Genomic DNA, 15,621 nt, shown 5'->3' with positions numbered 1-15,621 from the left:
CATGAAACCTAGAAAGGAATTTATGCCATGCCTCCTAATGCAAATTGTCCTCTTGAGATCATCCAGTGATTTACCTGGTGACTGTCACTGTACTCTGAAGATAACCCCCAAGTGTTTCCCTTTCTGTAGGGGCTTGTTCAGGAAGCCTGAGTTTGCAGTGTGAGGTGCTGTTTAAACTCATCTAAATCAAGCAATCTGCTCATTGTTTTGAGGTTAAAAACAGAAAAAGGTAATTCCAGGCTCTTGTGTCAGCCTGAATTAGAGATAGAATAGAATAGAATAGAATAGAATAGAATAGAATAGACCAGACCAGACCAGACCAGACTGGAAGAGACCTTCAAGATCATCACATCCAACCCATCAACCAATCCAACCCACCTAATCAGCTAAACCATGGCACCAAGCACCCCATCAAGTCTCCTCCTGAACACCTCCAATGATGGTGACTCCACCACCTCCCCAGGCAGCCCATTCCAATGGGCAATCACTCTCTCTGTATAGAACTTCTTCCTAACATCTAATCTAAACCTCCCCTGGTGCAGCCTGAGACTGTGTCCTCTTGTTCTGGTGCTGGCTGCCTGGGAGAAGAGACCAACCCCCACCTGTCTACAACCTCCCTTCAGGTAGTTGTAGAGAGCAATGAGGTCACCCCTGAGTCTCTTCCTCTCCAGGCTAAGAACCCCAGCTCTCTCAGTCTTTCCTCATAGGGCTTGTGTTCCAAACCCCTTGCAAAACAATTGAGAGTTCTTTATTTATGTGAGAGCTTCAGTTTCCAGGGTGGGGTTTCAAATACATCCTTGTGGTGGTGATGGTGGCACTACACAGGTACATGAAGAAAGTGTTGAAGGTCTTAGGAAATGGATGTGGTTTTGCTGTGATGTGACTTTTACAGCTGCAGTGTCTCTAATCTAGATTAAAAAATTCAAATGTATGCTTTCTCAGAGACAGAAATAGACTCTGGAACTGCTTTGGAGTTGGGAATTAATCCAGAGGTGAGCAATGCGTAGCATAAGGATATTAATATGTAAATGATCTGCCTGTGTTTACTGACTGCATTGTTTTCCAGGGTGTTTAAGTACAGCTTGTTGCATGGCCACTGGCATGAGATTTATACATTATTTATGTAATGAAGCTGGATTTTTCTCTCTCTTGCAGAGGGCTCACAGAGTTCGGTGTCAGCTTCTAATGAGCTCCAGCAGAACCAGCCGCAGGCACTTCACTATGCACTAGCCAATGCTCAGCAAGTTCAGATCCACCAAATAGGAGAAGATGGACAAGTCCAAGTAGTATGTACTCAGCTTTTTCTAAAGCATTCCATTTAAGCAATCTAGATTATTGCAGACTTTGCTTGGGTTGAAAAGGAGGTTTTGATTTTCAAGAAGTGACCTGTCATCACTGCTTAGGGCTGACTTTCAGAACATAAACATTGAAGGCTTATGGAAAGGTTTTTAGAGGTATTTGGAATAATAAATGCACATTCATTACAGTGTGTAGGATTAATGAGTCTCTACCTGACTGTTTGCTTGCACGTTCCAGGGTAGTAATATAAGGGTACATATGACAGGGACAGCCCCTGTGCCCCTGTGGCCAAGCGGGCCCATGGCATCCCTGGGTGCATTAAGAAAAGTGTATCCAGCAGGTCTAGAGAGGTTCTCCTCTCCCTCTACTCTCTTCTGGTGAGACCACACCTGGAATACCACGTCCAGTTTTGGGCTCCCCAATTCAAGAGACACAGGGATCAACTGGAGAGAGTCCAACAGAGAGTGGTGAGGATGGTTGCTATGAAGAAAGACTTGAGAGAACTGGGGCTGTTTAGTCTTGAGAGGAGAAGGCTGAGAGGGGACCTTAATCAACATCTATAAATACCTGAGGGGTGGGTGTCAAGGTGAAGGTGCCATTCTCTTTTTAGTGGTGCCAAGTGATAGGACAAGGAACAATGAGAACAAGCTGGAACACAAGAGGTTCTACCTCAACCCAAGGAGACACTTCTTTACACTGAGGGTGCTGGAGCAGTGGAACAGGCTGCCCAGGGAGGTTGTGGAGTCTCCTTCTCCGGAGACTTTCAAAACCAACTTGGATGTGTTCCTGCACAGCCTGCCCTAGGTGAGCCTGCTTTGGCAGGGGGCTTGGACTCAAGGATGTCTGGAGATCCCTTCCAACTCCTGTAATTCTGTGATTTACACTTCAGAGGTAGTTCCAGCAGTGACTTTCGAGACAAGAATGCATTTATTTATTCCTTTTCATTAAAAAAAAACAACCCTCTGCATTCCCAGTTATTTTTGAACATGTGTTAGCTGAGTGCTTGACATGTGTGTTCATTTAGGTACATGTATGTATGTGAAAGCTACAAACAGTGACAGTTTCTAAAGCCAGACACTCAGGCCACAATTATTTTCATGTGTGGTTTTAGTGTACTCTAAAAAAACCTCACCTTACTAAAAAGCAGAAGAAAATAATGAAACAGTGGATTGTCTTAGTCTTAGAATAGAGTAGTAAACCAGGTTGGAAGAGACCTTCAAAATCATCGTGTCCAACCAATCCAACCCACCTAAACAACTAACCCATGGCACTAAGCACCCCATCAAGTCTCCTCCTGAACACCTCCAATGATGGTGACTCCACCACCTCCCCAGGCAGCCCATTCCAATGGGCAATCACTCTCTCTGTATAGAACTTCTTCCTAACATCCAGCCTAAACCTCCCCTGGCACAGCCTGAGACTGTGTCCTCTTGCTCTAGTACTGGCTGCCTGGGAGAAGAGGCCAACCTCCGCCTGTCTACAACCTCCCTTCAGGTAGTTGTAGAGAGCAATGAGGTCACCCCTGAGTCTCCTCCTCTCCAGGCTAGGCAACCCCAGCTCCCTCAGTTTCTCCTCATAGGGCTTGTGTTTCAAACACCTCCCCAGCTTTGTTGCCCTTCTCTGGACACCTTCCAGCAAGTCAACATTCTTCCTAAACTGAGGGGCCCAGAACTGCACACAGTACTGGAGGTGTGGCCTAACCAGTGCAGTGTACAGGGGCAGAATGACCTCCCTGCTCCTGCTGGCCGCACTGTTCTTGATGCAGGCCAGGATGCCATTGGCCCTCTTGGCTGCCTGGGCACACTGCAGGCTCATGTTCAGCCTACCATCAACCAGTACCCCCAGGTCCCTGTGTGTGGCATTCCTGGTGTCCTGTATTCAGAAATAGTGAATTTTATCTGCACACTCATTCTTTTGTGGTAGAAACTGGAGAATGTAATGAATAGAAGCTGCCTGCTTTTAGTTTTCAAAAGCTTCAGGCTTTGCAGTTTGCAGCATTTATACACAGTCATGTAACATTAAAACTTTCCTGCTGTTGGTGTTAGTGTTTTGAAGGACCCCAGAAGTCTGAGCATGGGCCAGCACTCAGCTGTGCCAGCCAGTGTCTCAGACAGCACAGAGCAGAAAGACATGTGCACAGACACAGATGTACTTGTTCTGCATGGTGACCACACCACCCCATTTTCCTTAGACACCAGGCAGGTGGAAAGAGGCAAATAGAGAAGAATAATTGAGAGGGAATACTCAACAATATAAGCTGTAGGACCCAGGGGTCTGGCTGCTGCAAAGGTTTTACTCAATGCTGTTACAGAGAAGAGCCTGAAGCAGAATAATCATAGAATGGTTTTGGTTGGAAAAGCCTCTAAGATCATCAAGTCCAACTGTCAACCCAACAGCACCATGCCCACTAAACCATGTCCCTCAGCATCACGTCTACAAGGTTTTTGAACGCCTCCAAGGATGGTCACTCCACCACCTCCCTGGGCAGCCTGTTCCATCTGGTGAAGTGGCTGAGAAATACGATGAAGAAAAAAGGGATCTGAAGGACAGGGCAGACAGAGGCTTTAGGAATGATATAAAAATAGGCTGAGGGTGGACCAGAGTAGCAGTAGAAGAATTGGAGGAGTGTGATGGAAATTGGGAAGCAATTTCAGGTTGTCCAGCACAGTGTTGGAGACAGATGACAGACCTCTAGCATTGCTGAAAAGGAAAACTTCATTAGCCAGGAGAATTTTGAAGGAGTACATGGAAGTGGAAGGGGTTTGAGATGAAAGTGATTGAGAGGAACTCCAGACAGTAAGAGCAAGAGTTATGCAGAGGAAACTGCAGTAGAGAGCACATTCTTCCAAAGTGAAAAGATCAGTTACAAAGTAAGAGCAAAGAAAGGGCTTGGTGGAAGGGATGTTAGGAACCATTTGGCTGTGAGATTCAGCTAGGGTTGGAAAGTCCAGGCCACCCCTTTCATTTTCCCCAGTTGCTCTTTTTTGTTATGTACCTGGATACCATATGGGACTTCAGTGGAAATTGGGGAGCTAATCATTGCTCTGTGGAACTAGATGCTAGATGCTCTGAGTTGCTTTCCTCAAACTTGGAAGAGAACTAAAGAGAAGTTCAATAGATTTACATGCAAAGTCCTTTCTGTCCTGCTAGCTGAGAGCATCCCCAGTGACATAATGCTCTTTCTGCAGACACTGGGTGCAGGGGTTCCAGTTTCACTTGACTTTTGCTATAACTTTGCAGTATTCCCATATGGATTTCTTTGTCTCTAGGGTTCTCTATGCATTTTGAAGAGCACACCTTCTTAACTGCTTTGTGGATCTTTTGATGAGATTAAGTTGATGGCTGAGAAATATTCTTCAAGTCTTGAAAGACAAATAGAAAGGAAAATGCTAAGAAATACCTGGATATAATAGGCAAAATGGTTATGTTTATAGATGGAAGTGATGAAAGGTTGCCTCATGAAAAGCTCAGGACCTGTCAGCTGCCCTTTCAACTGACTGTGGAATCTGGAAACAATCCATGACAACTCACAACCACTATCTGAATGTCATAATTTGTCAAACATGTGGAAGAGTCCTGGGCTGAAGCAGATGAACATGGTTTTGCTTTTTTTAGTTCTAGGGAATGATACATGTAGATCAGGCCAAGAGTCATCAGTAAAGTAGTAATTATTTACACTAGAAATGTCTGAAAGTAATGAGTATTGAATTGAATTTGTGAGCAAAGTGAAAGGGCTGTCCCTGAAGGCCAGCTGTCTAGCTGCAAAAGATGAGTGAGCAGTTCTTTTTTTGGAATGCTTCATGATACAAAGGTGAATAAAGTCACCTTCTCTCCACCTCACCCCCCACCCCCCCCCCCCTTCAGTCGGAAAGGATTGCTTCTATTTGAAAACACTATAAATGGATCTTTTAAATGCTCAGTGCTTTTTCCTGGGAGCCCTGAGAGCTGGATGTTAAGGAGGGAAAGTGATTCTAATCTTGATGTGGACTGTGCTGTGCTGTAATTTTATATACAGCCCCTATTGTCAGAGTGATACTTTCAGTATGTTTTTTCCCCTATAAATAGACAGTTTCCTTCCAAAGGAAATGAAACTGTTTGAAATAGAGGGATCTGTGTTTCTTTGAAAATCACATGCAATTGTTCTTGTGTTATAAAATAAGAAGAGCCTTTGACAGAATTCCAAATGATTATCTTTAATCTCTGTCTCATGCAGGCATATTAAAATGAACACAAAGCCTTATAAACTCTGAAGTAGGTTATTTAGAATCCAATCTTCCTTCAGGTAAATCACAGTGGCAAAGACTTGCAGGGCTAGTCAGGATGCACAAGGAATTCTGCCCACCCTTATCCCTGTTTTGATCAGATGGTAGGCTTGATACCATTCTGAGGTGGGGGGTATGGTCAGCAATACAAAGTATTAATGTTATTAAACCTGCTGGGGCAGATTCTCCACTACTGAAACCCAGTGTAACTGCATTCAAATTAATGACTTCATGCCAGTTTATAGCAGTTTGAGAGAGAGCCTTTAGCAGGATGTGTTCTGGGCTCCCCAGTTCAAGAGCAACAGGTAAGGACTGGAAAGAACACAGTGGAGGGCCATGAGGATGATTAGGAGACCAGAACATTTCTTCTATGAGGAGAGGCTGAGAGACCTGGGGCTGTTTAGCCTGGAAAAGAGCAGCCTGAAAGGGGGTCAGCTACTCAGCAGTAGCTTAAGAATTGAGGTCATGAGGATGGGGCTGGGCTCTTTGCAGTGGTACCTAGTGGTAGGGCAGGAAGCAGTAGGTATAAACTGGAAGCCAGGAGGTTTCACTTGGACTTAAGAAGAAACTTTCCTGTGAGGGTGCTGGAGCCCTGGAGCAGGCTGCCCAGAGAGACTGTGGACTGCTCTTCTCTGGAGACTTTTAAAATCTGCCTGGACGTTGTGTTCCTGGGCAACCTGCTGTGGGTGACCCTGCTTTAGCAGAGGGGTTGGTCTTAGGTGATCTCCAGAGGTCCTTTCCAACCCCCACCATTCTATGAGTGCATGATGCTGTACTTCACCATAACTGTGTGACTCCACAGGGATATGTGGATACTTGCAGATACCTTTTCAAACTCCACTCTATTTAGTCTTGCCATATCTGTTTTGATAACTGAGTTATCAAGGTCTTTACATGGCATTAATCTTTCAGGCACAATGCTGATCTACCACAGGAAGCTAGTCCCATGCTTTGTGTGTCAGTCAAAAATGCAGCTACTTTGTTTGTAGAGTACAAAGGTAATGCTGAATGTTATTTACTGTTATGAATGCCCCTTTGCTTTCCTCTAACGTGAAAGTGAAGCATTCTTCAAAGTCACTTTGTTTACCCATTGCATAAAAAGATGGGGAAGTATGGGTACATCTTTAATGGTTTTCATTGAGTAAGCATTTTGCTTCCATAAGTTAAACTGCCTTGAATCCAAGGCAATAGCTTCTTCCTGGAGTCACGATTTTCTTCTGATGCTCCTTGGTGTTTTCTTTTGTTGCGGATCCCGCAGGGCCATCTCCACATAGCCCAGGTGCCTCAAGGCGAGCAAGTGCAGATCACGCAGGACAGTGAGGTGAGCCAAATGTTTGTGTGCCTGTGGAGCAGATGTTGGCCAGAACTTAAGGCCCTGGTTCTAAGACCAGAACTCTGAGGTCTGTTACAATAAGCTACAGAGACTGGCAAGGGATGAAATGTGCTTTATGGCAGTGAATGCAATACGCTCTTTCTGCCTCTGAGGGGCTTGGGGTTTCATTTTGTTTGTTTCTTTTTGGTTTGGTGGGTTTTTTTTTCCTTCCTTGACCAGCTGAGACAGCTCTCTGTGTGCATTACACTAAGGCTCACTGCATATGGCTAATGGTCTTCATTGGAAAATGAGCACTTAGAGAGGAAACCCTCTTTGGTGTTTGCACTGCCATTAAGAAATGAAATTCTTTGTGTTAAGTTTATTAATTAAATGTGTTCAGAATACTCAGTGTCTTTAATTGTGGGAACCTGAACGGGAATTGGAGAGGTCTTTAGGCACCAGCAGGGTGAATGAACTTGCTTTCATTACTGATCAAGGAATCTGGCATTGCAGTATTTGCACTTGGTGCTTTTTCTCCCTAAAAACAGTACAGTAGAGTGGAAATGGATTAATCCAGTACTCAACACTGCAATTTCAACTTCTTTCTCCCCTCCACCTCAGGCAAAACAGATAATAACACTGAATGTACCTGAGAGTCCTACTGTTGGTTGTTTAAGAGTGTATAGAGACTCCTAACTGCTAAGACTGCTGTTAGGTTTCTTGTGCACTAGCTTTGTTTAAGCTTATTTTGCTATTGCTTCTTTGTGTAAACATGAATGCAGACTACCATTTAGATCTGGATGACTTCCCTGTTGATTTTGTTTTGTTGCTACTCAACATTAAGGATTTGTGCTTGTAGGTTAGTTTAATCCATTTCCAAAGCACCCTAAATCACATCTCCTGAAACCACCTCTGGTGCAGAAGAATGCTGTTAACACAGGGAGCTATTTTAGAATAAACATTGCCACAAATATTATATAAATATTATAGTTAGAGAGAGTTTGCTTTGAAGAGCTTGTCAGACCTAGAGAGAAAATCAGAAAGGATCAAAACATTCTGGCTCTAAAGGAGCTCACAGTGTGCTGCAATAAAACTGAAGCAGCCCTTGGGTAAAGAGCCACTGAAAAAAATATGATTCAGCAAATACTGCTTGTGATTGATCCTGAGGTTCAAGCACAGCCCTTGTCCCTTGGCTTCATCTGAAGAAGTTTCTGCATGGAAGACTTTTAAAGGCCTGTGTTTGTCAAGTGACAGATAAAAACATCTGGTTTGAAATTTATTACAATGTACAGAGCTTCAAATGAGAAGAAATGCTGCCAGTAAGAGAAAAGGCAGGAAAGGCAAATCAAAGAGCTGGTATTTTTTTTTCCTCCTCATAGAATTGTGCTGTTTCACTGCAGGTCTCTGTGTTTGGGAAGCTGGTGGGTTTTGTATTTAATCTAAATGTACTTTTGAAAAGACATCTCTGAGCAGATGAATAGAAGCTCACATTGCAGAGATACTGCTTTCCTTTCTAGACTTTGCAGCTCCAGTTGCCTTTAAACCGCTTTGCATTGCTGTGAGTTACTTTGTGGTAGGTGTATTTCCTGTAGTAGAACTGTGTTAGTCTTTGGTGTTGTATTTTGACATGGAAATTCTAAGAACTAACAATAGTTACAACTTCATAACAATGAATTGTCAACAGAACTCCACGCACGTGGAAGTTTTAGCTCAGCAAAGGTTTGACTTAACATTTCAGCTTTACACAAATAAGGAAGCCCCAAAGTCTTACCTCAAAAGCCAGCCAATCTGTGCATAAAAATGTTGGGCTTTCTATAGTAACTCCCAACAAGCAAAACATGGGGGTGCTGAAAAACCCTCCTTGCTTTATAAGAAAAAGTCTGTTTATCCTCTGTGGTTAGTGCTGACCATTGAATTGTGGCAGGGTTGCCAAAATAACCCTCAGCAGAATTTCCTCAATTAATAGATTTCCTTAATCCTGAGGTTGTTTAATAAGGAGATGAGAAACAGGCCTTCTTCAGGACGCACAGCAACAGTTTCAGTTCCAAAGTCATGTTTATTATCCATGCTCTTGTTTTACAGGGAAACCTGCAGATACATCATGTGGGTCAGGATGGGCAGGTAGGAACAGCACTGCATTTTAAGCAGCCTTTTCCTGAGCTCTTTAAAACGAACGTTGCAGTTGGAATGACCTCACTTTATTTAAAGAGAAAAATCTGTTCTGGTCTCTCTCTGTTTTAAATAAACAACTTGCATAATGATAAACCCTAAGCTAAGTATTTTGTCTGTGGACTCAAAAGCATTTGAGCAAGCTTATTTCATTACTCCTGCAAGGCACTTTATCATTGTGTTTTATACCTTGTCTTTTGGCCTCTTCACTCTTACATTTACTAACTGGATTGATGATATTGTGTACAGTGTGTTCTTTTCTCTGTTATCAACTGTTGCTACAGCCAGATGTGGACTGTGCTCCATGCAAACCTAAGAACATTTGTTGCTGAGGTTTAAGCAGATATTTTTTCATTATATGGCTGTCTTGGGAGAAACAGATCTTTCACATCTGCTTTTGTTCTTCTTGATAAGATGCCTTTATTAGGTGCTTATGCATACATGAGGTAAGAAAAAAGAAGCTTTTACTTTGAGTGATGAGCCAATAAGTGATTAAATTAGCAGAATTTCCTTGTCAGGTGTCAGCATTTGGTCTCAGGCAACACTTTACTAAATGCTGAGCTGTATTTAAATATCCAGAGCACAAAACCACTCCTGTGAGAAACTTTCTAGCCAGGCTACTTGAATAAATGTGTTCTGCCTTTTTGTTGTTGTTGTTCCTGTTGAATATTAATAAGTTGTGAAACATATGGCTAGAGCTTGGGTACTGCCCTGAATTGAAAAGGCTCACATCAGGAAGCTTCTTGAACTCAAAGGCCTTGAGAAGCTACTGGTACTCTGAACTTTTTGACCACATGCAGTTATTTGTGTGGGGGGAAAAAAGTCTGACTTGTGTTTAAAATATAGAACTAAACCCCTCACTTGGTGTTCTTCGCTGAGACTTTAATCAGAAGTACTTTTGCAGTAGTGAGACTGGGGAAGGTGATTTCTTGGAGACAAGTCAGAACCTCTGTGTGACTGCTTCCTCTTCTTTTTTTCCTCCTTTGTGAAATGCTGCTGTCCAAATTACATCATATTAAGAATATTGAGTGGTGTTATGTCTCTCTGGGAGTGACCTGTAAATTATGTTACTTTTAATTATAACCTAGCCCCATTATTTTTTGCCCTTGAAATATAACAAGTACTCCATTAATTGCATTTGTCTGTTAAATAGAACCGAAGTGTGCAGTTTAAGGCATTGCTGTGAATCAAAGCTGTTAAGGTAAATGCTGAGATGACCAAATTTCCCTGAAGCTGTTTGTTAGGCAGTGTGTGTGTGGGTATCTTTTCATATAGCAGTTGCATTCAGCCATGCCTCATGTTGAAATAGACATGGAGGGAAAAACCAAACCTGTGAACTCCTGTTTAGTAACAACCTTCCCAACACTGAATTCTCCTAAGTGGAGTCTTGCTGGTCACCTGAGCAGTTGCATTGCTATGTGCAGAACAAGACTGTGCTGGAAGAAAGGTGTTCTGAAAGTGCTTGTAAATGTTTGTCTGTCTGTGCCTGGCTATGTGATGTATGTTTGTCAGTGAGAGAACACACACAAAATAGGGAAGAAAAGCATGATTTTATCACTTCTGTTACCTAGATGAAGGTACATAGTATATCATATTGGGGATAATTTTGGTTCCAGCTGCAGTAAGTCAGTTTAAAAAAACAGTTTAGGGTTTTTTTTAACGAACTGTGCACTGGGTCCTGCTTTCAAACTGTCCTTGGAAACAGTTTGTGAAATGCTGGGGTTTTTTCTTGGTGCATTCAGCTGCCTTGTGATGCAAAGGAATAGCTGCTGTCTCTTGAGTGGCGAGGGCTGTCACGCTTCACCTGACATCTCTGCACGCTCACAGGAGCCCTCAAGCTCTTCCAAAAGTATTTGCCACTCAACTCTTTTCCAGTGAACCAAAAAACCACAGTAGCAAGCAAATATTTAGGGGATTTTTATCTCCATTCTGCACCAGATACTGCACCCTTCATCTGCAGCTTAAGCCATGTGGGCTTGTTTTGAAGTGGATGAGTAGCGCTCACATGGTGCTGCTCATCAGCTGATCTGTGTTCTATGACCCTGGGGTTTTTTTTGAGCTATTAGCTCATAAAAATTGCAAAGGAAAATGAGTTAAACCAAGCAGTGTTTGTGGTTTAGGAATGGAAGTTGAAGCTGATAGATTTTCCTTGGCTCTTGTAGAGGGATAAGAGCACAAAGCCCTGTCATACGATCTAGTTCAGTGGGAATGCAAGTCATAACAGTCCGGTAGCTCGTGATCATCTGAGCATGACCTCTGATCACAGAGACTTTGGTTGTTTTCCCACCTGTCCATTACTTGTCAAGAGATTAACTACTTCTTGCATGTTTTGAAGTCTACTGCATGCTGCCAAGGGACACTGAAGGATATTGATAATAATAAGGGAAGGGAATATTGGGCACTTCTGTTCCTGACTGTTTTTAGCTAATACATACTTATTGACAGTGCTAGATCTTAGCTTGGCCACTCTATACTCCCTCTGAAAATTCATCTCATGCTGCTGATTTGCACATGGTGCTGTACATTTAACAGATGTTTGGTCTTCTCCTTTATTCAGGTGAGATTTTAGTGCTGCTGCCTGATGCAGGCTGTCACTCTGAATCACAAGTAAAAGGTTTACAAGAAGCTGGGGCTGCAAAGCATGAAGTTGTTAGCTTCGTATGAGCTAAAGCATGAAACGGCTTAAATCTACTGTGAAATGTTATCAGTAAAATTTCCAAGGTGATAGATATGTTTCAAGCTGCTCTGCAGAGCGCTACCAGTTGTTGAGTTCAGCTCCACCACCCCTCCTTGAATTGTCTGTCCTGGTAGTTGCACTGCATTCAGATCTTGTTTTTCTGGCGTCATCGTTTGTGGAACTGCTGAAATGGTGCCAAAAAGAGAGCTGTCTACCTACACATGTGTTCTATTAGCTGGAAGTTTCATGTTTCAGTGCAAGTTTAATAAAAATACCAAACTGCAAAAATAATTAGACTTCATATTAACTAACACTTGAAGCCTTGGGCCGCTGGGAGTTTTTTTGGACTTTGCATTTTATACTTGTGAATTACCAGAAGTTTTCTAATTTGTCTTTCTCTTTCCTGTGATTACCTGCCTTCCTTTTTCCCTCCCTTCCACCTTTTCCTTCCTTTGAGCTGCAGTGTTCTGCATCCCAGGAGGTGTTCTGTGTGTGTCCTGCACAATGTGATGTACTACCACAGCGTTCAGGAATGTACATGGGGTATTAAAAGGTAGAACAAGTTTGAGCAGTGTGCCCAGCTGGCCAAGAAGGCCAATGGCATCCTGGCATGCATCAGGAATAGTGTGGCCAGCAGGAGCAGGGAAGTCATTGTGCCCCTGTGCTCAGCACTGGTTAGGCCAAACCTTGAGTATTGTGTCCAGTTCTGGGCCCCTCATTTTTAGAAGGACATCAAGACTCTTGGGCAATGAGGTTGGGGAGAGGCCTCAAGCACAGCCCTGTGAGGAGAGGCTGAGGGAGCTGGGGTTGCTTAGCCTGGAGAAGAGGAGACTCAGGGGTGACCTTCTTGCTGTCTACAACTACCTGAAGGGAGGTTGTAGCCAAGTGGGGGTTGGTCTCTTCTCCCAGGCACCCAGCACCAGAACAAGAGGACACAGTCTCAAGCTGCACCAGGGGAAGTGTAGGCTGGAGGTGAGGAGAAAGTTCTTCACTGAGTCGTTCGCCACTGGAATGTGCTGCCCAGGGAGGTGGTGGAGTCACCATCCCTGGAGGTGTTCAAGAGGGAATTGGATGTGGCACTTGGTGCCATGGTCTAGTCATGAGGTCTGTGGTGACAGGTCGGACTTGACGATCTTTGAGGTCTCTTCCAACCTTGGTGATTCTGTGATGCTGTGTGACAGGCCAGGGCTCTGCACTTCAGACATTCCATTTTGTAACATCCCCACAGCCAGTGCTTCTTCAATTTAGAAATTAATTAAACTGACACCAGGCAATTGGTCTTCAACTAATAGCCTTAGTTCTTAAATTAAAAAGTTAATGCACTTTAAAATCTAAAATATGATCATATGTATTCCTGGAGAGCTGACAATTTGTTCTGCTCAATGAAAGAAAAATTAATGAAGAGTAGCAGCATTTACTTCACTTGGTATCTGTAGGTGAGTTGGAAGATGCAGGAGAATCCAGAACAAATAGCATATATGAAAGGTTTAGCAGGGGAAAAAAAAGGCTAGCCAGTGTAAATGGCTTTTGTAGTATCAGCCTTCTTACTGTGTGTGCATGACATGAAAATGCAGAATTTCTTTTGCTGCATTGCATTTCTCACCGGGAAATTTGGCATCTGCCACAGCTGTAGTCACAATCTCTTCCAGAGAAGTTTGTAATCAGTGGTGGACTGAGACCCATCCATAACTGTTGAGTTACATATATGTAGGGAGAGAATGGGGTCACATTAATAATGCATTTTTCTGCTGTTTAATGAGGTATTTGTGTGGAGCAGTGATTTTTCTGAACTTTTCCTCTGACCTCTCTGGCAGCTTGGAGGTCTGAGAGAGTTCAGCTACGGGGCTGTGGAGGTAGCTCACCGAGGAAGCTTTAGAAAAGCTTCAGTAGTGTGAAGCAGCAGCTAGCTGCTGTCAGGCTTGAAAGGTTAGAGTAGAGACGTGGGTGAGAAACAGAGCAGGGAGAGTTTGTCTTTAATGTCCTCAGGAGGAGTATGAATGTGATGTCTCGTTCTGATCTGGTTTCAGTACACGTAGCACACCGTGTGATACAGCTCAGAAGGAACTATGACCTCATCACCTCTGTTTGAAACATCTGTCCTGTTTCTGTACTCTGCTGTAGTCTGAAGCAAAGGCAAGTTGTTAAAACTTGGAGAAATGGAAAAGGGGGAGAGAGGGTTCCAAATGTTCGTGGGGGGGGAAGAAAACCCACCCTCTTCTGGTAATTCCATATAATACCCAGTGAATCTAATTTGTGACTGGGTCAGGCTGAAATGGAAATAGGCTTGTTTGTGGAGGAAATGATTTCCAAACCTATGGGACAGGCTTAACCCAACTCTTAACAACTACTTTTTGTGTCTGTGTTCACCCCCCTGATCATTACTGAGATATTCACACCTTGCCTTGCAGTGAGGGTACCACAGCTTTTTAAGACCCAGCTGAATCCCTAACTCCAGCTTGATTTTCAGTGAGACAAAACAAAAATGTGTTGAGGCATTAACCCAGCTTCTGCTCACTTTAATGCATTTTGCAGATGTCATTTTATTGGGGAAGAAGCTGTTGAACATATTTTATGACTATACATTTTAACTGCCTTTACTAAAGCCTTCAGAGCAGACTGCAGTTTCTATCAGTACTAACAACTGTACTATTAACTAATACAGAACTGAAGTAGAGCTATAATATTAACAATAACAACGATATGCTATACAAAATGGAGTGAAGAACCACCTTTCACAGGTCTTCATTTTCACATAATGCATCTAATTTGAGCATTGAGCAACCTGATCTAATTGGGGATGTCCCTGCTGTTCCTGCAGGGGGCTTGGACTAGACGACCTCTAGAGGTCCCTCCCTACCCAGTGCATTCCGTGATTCTATATTAATGGCAAAGGTCTAGACTTAAAAATGCTGAAATTCTTGATTCAAGTTCCTCGGTCAAGGATTAATGCAGTGTCGGAGGTTTTTCTCCTGTCCCTGTTTTTGTTTCTTAGCGGTAGAGGGCAGTAGCATTAAGATGATCGTCGGCGACTGTGTCGCCGAAAGCGTGAGGAAATGTGAAGTGCCCCAAATGTGCTGCTCCGACATCACCCTTGTAAAGTGTCGTGCCCTGGGGACAGAGCCTCCTTCGCAGCCTGAGTCGTTGTGCATGCATTGCTGCCACGGGAGGCTGTGTCTGCGCGGCTGCCTGCTTGGGCGCAGACGAAAGCAAGCCAGCCTCGAAGTCCCGCACCGGCTGCTGCAGGGGAGTGAAAAGTTTGGGCTTTTTTTTCCCTTCCTTCAGCCTATCTGCTATGAATAAGAGGCACGGAGGAACCAACAGGAGTGACAGAAGAAACCAAACGAATGAAAACATCCCATATAGTTCAGCTGGAACTTAAAACTTGCTCATATGATTCTGAAAAATAAGAATCATGATTATTTCTAACTGATGCATAGAATCATAGGATTGTGTTGATTGGAAAAGACTTTTAAGAAGATGAAGTCCAAGCACTATCTACCTCTACAAAGCCTGGTGCTAAACCACATCCCTCAGCACTACATCTCTGTTTCTAAGTTGAGCTAAAGTTGCGCAGGTCTGCTGTGCTTTCAGGAGCAAGAATAGTACTGAAACAGAATGTGCTTTGTGCAGATTCCACACAGAACCAAACTGCAGTTATGGATGAAGTTAAGATTCCTTAAAACACTTCAATATGAGCATCTTAATTACAGGATTGTTATATTTCTTTTATTATGTTTTTTTTTTTCCTTCCTTAATATACATACCTGCTTCATTATGGCATTCCATAGAAGTGTTCTCTGCTTTGCTCCTAAAGAGCACTCACCCTAATTTGTAGTTCTGAAAACTTAGTTTGCTGGGCAGGACAGTGTTTTAGCAAATGAAAAGGGGGAAATTCAATTTTC

At 43.2% G+C, this 15,621-nt stretch overlaps 1 protein-coding gene across 2 annotated transcripts in view; it reads left to right on the top strand.

Annotated features, from left to right (window-relative positions):
* BANP (BTG3 associated nuclear protein) overlaps positions 1-15,621 on the top strand; it is a 173,448-nt gene that overhangs the window by 87,396 nt on the left and 70,431 nt on the right. Inside the window, exons 9-11 of one of the 2 annotated variants that reach the window (XM_068150802.1) lie at positions 1,156-1,286; positions 6,820-6,882; positions 8,956-8,994. In XM_068150802.1, coding sequence (XP_068006903.1) covers positions 1,156-1,286; positions 6,820-6,882; positions 8,956-8,994 — 233 coding nt within the window. Of the gene's footprint in view, positions 1-1,155; positions 1,287-6,810; positions 6,883-8,955; positions 8,995-15,621 lie in introns of both variants that reach the window. The other variant, XM_068150801.1, reaches the window with a different exon arrangement.

This window comes from Melanerpes formicivorus, unplaced genomic scaffold (genome assembly GCF_026170545.1).
Source record: "Melanerpes formicivorus ecotype bairdi unplaced genomic scaffold, bMelFor1.0.p_v2 SCAF_20, whole genome shotgun sequence".
Lineage (NCBI taxonomy): Eukaryota > Metazoa > Chordata > Aves > Piciformes > Picidae > Melanerpes > Melanerpes formicivorus.
Note: the sequence above shows the minus strand (reverse complement) of the source record. Positions and strands in the feature narration are given on the sequence as shown.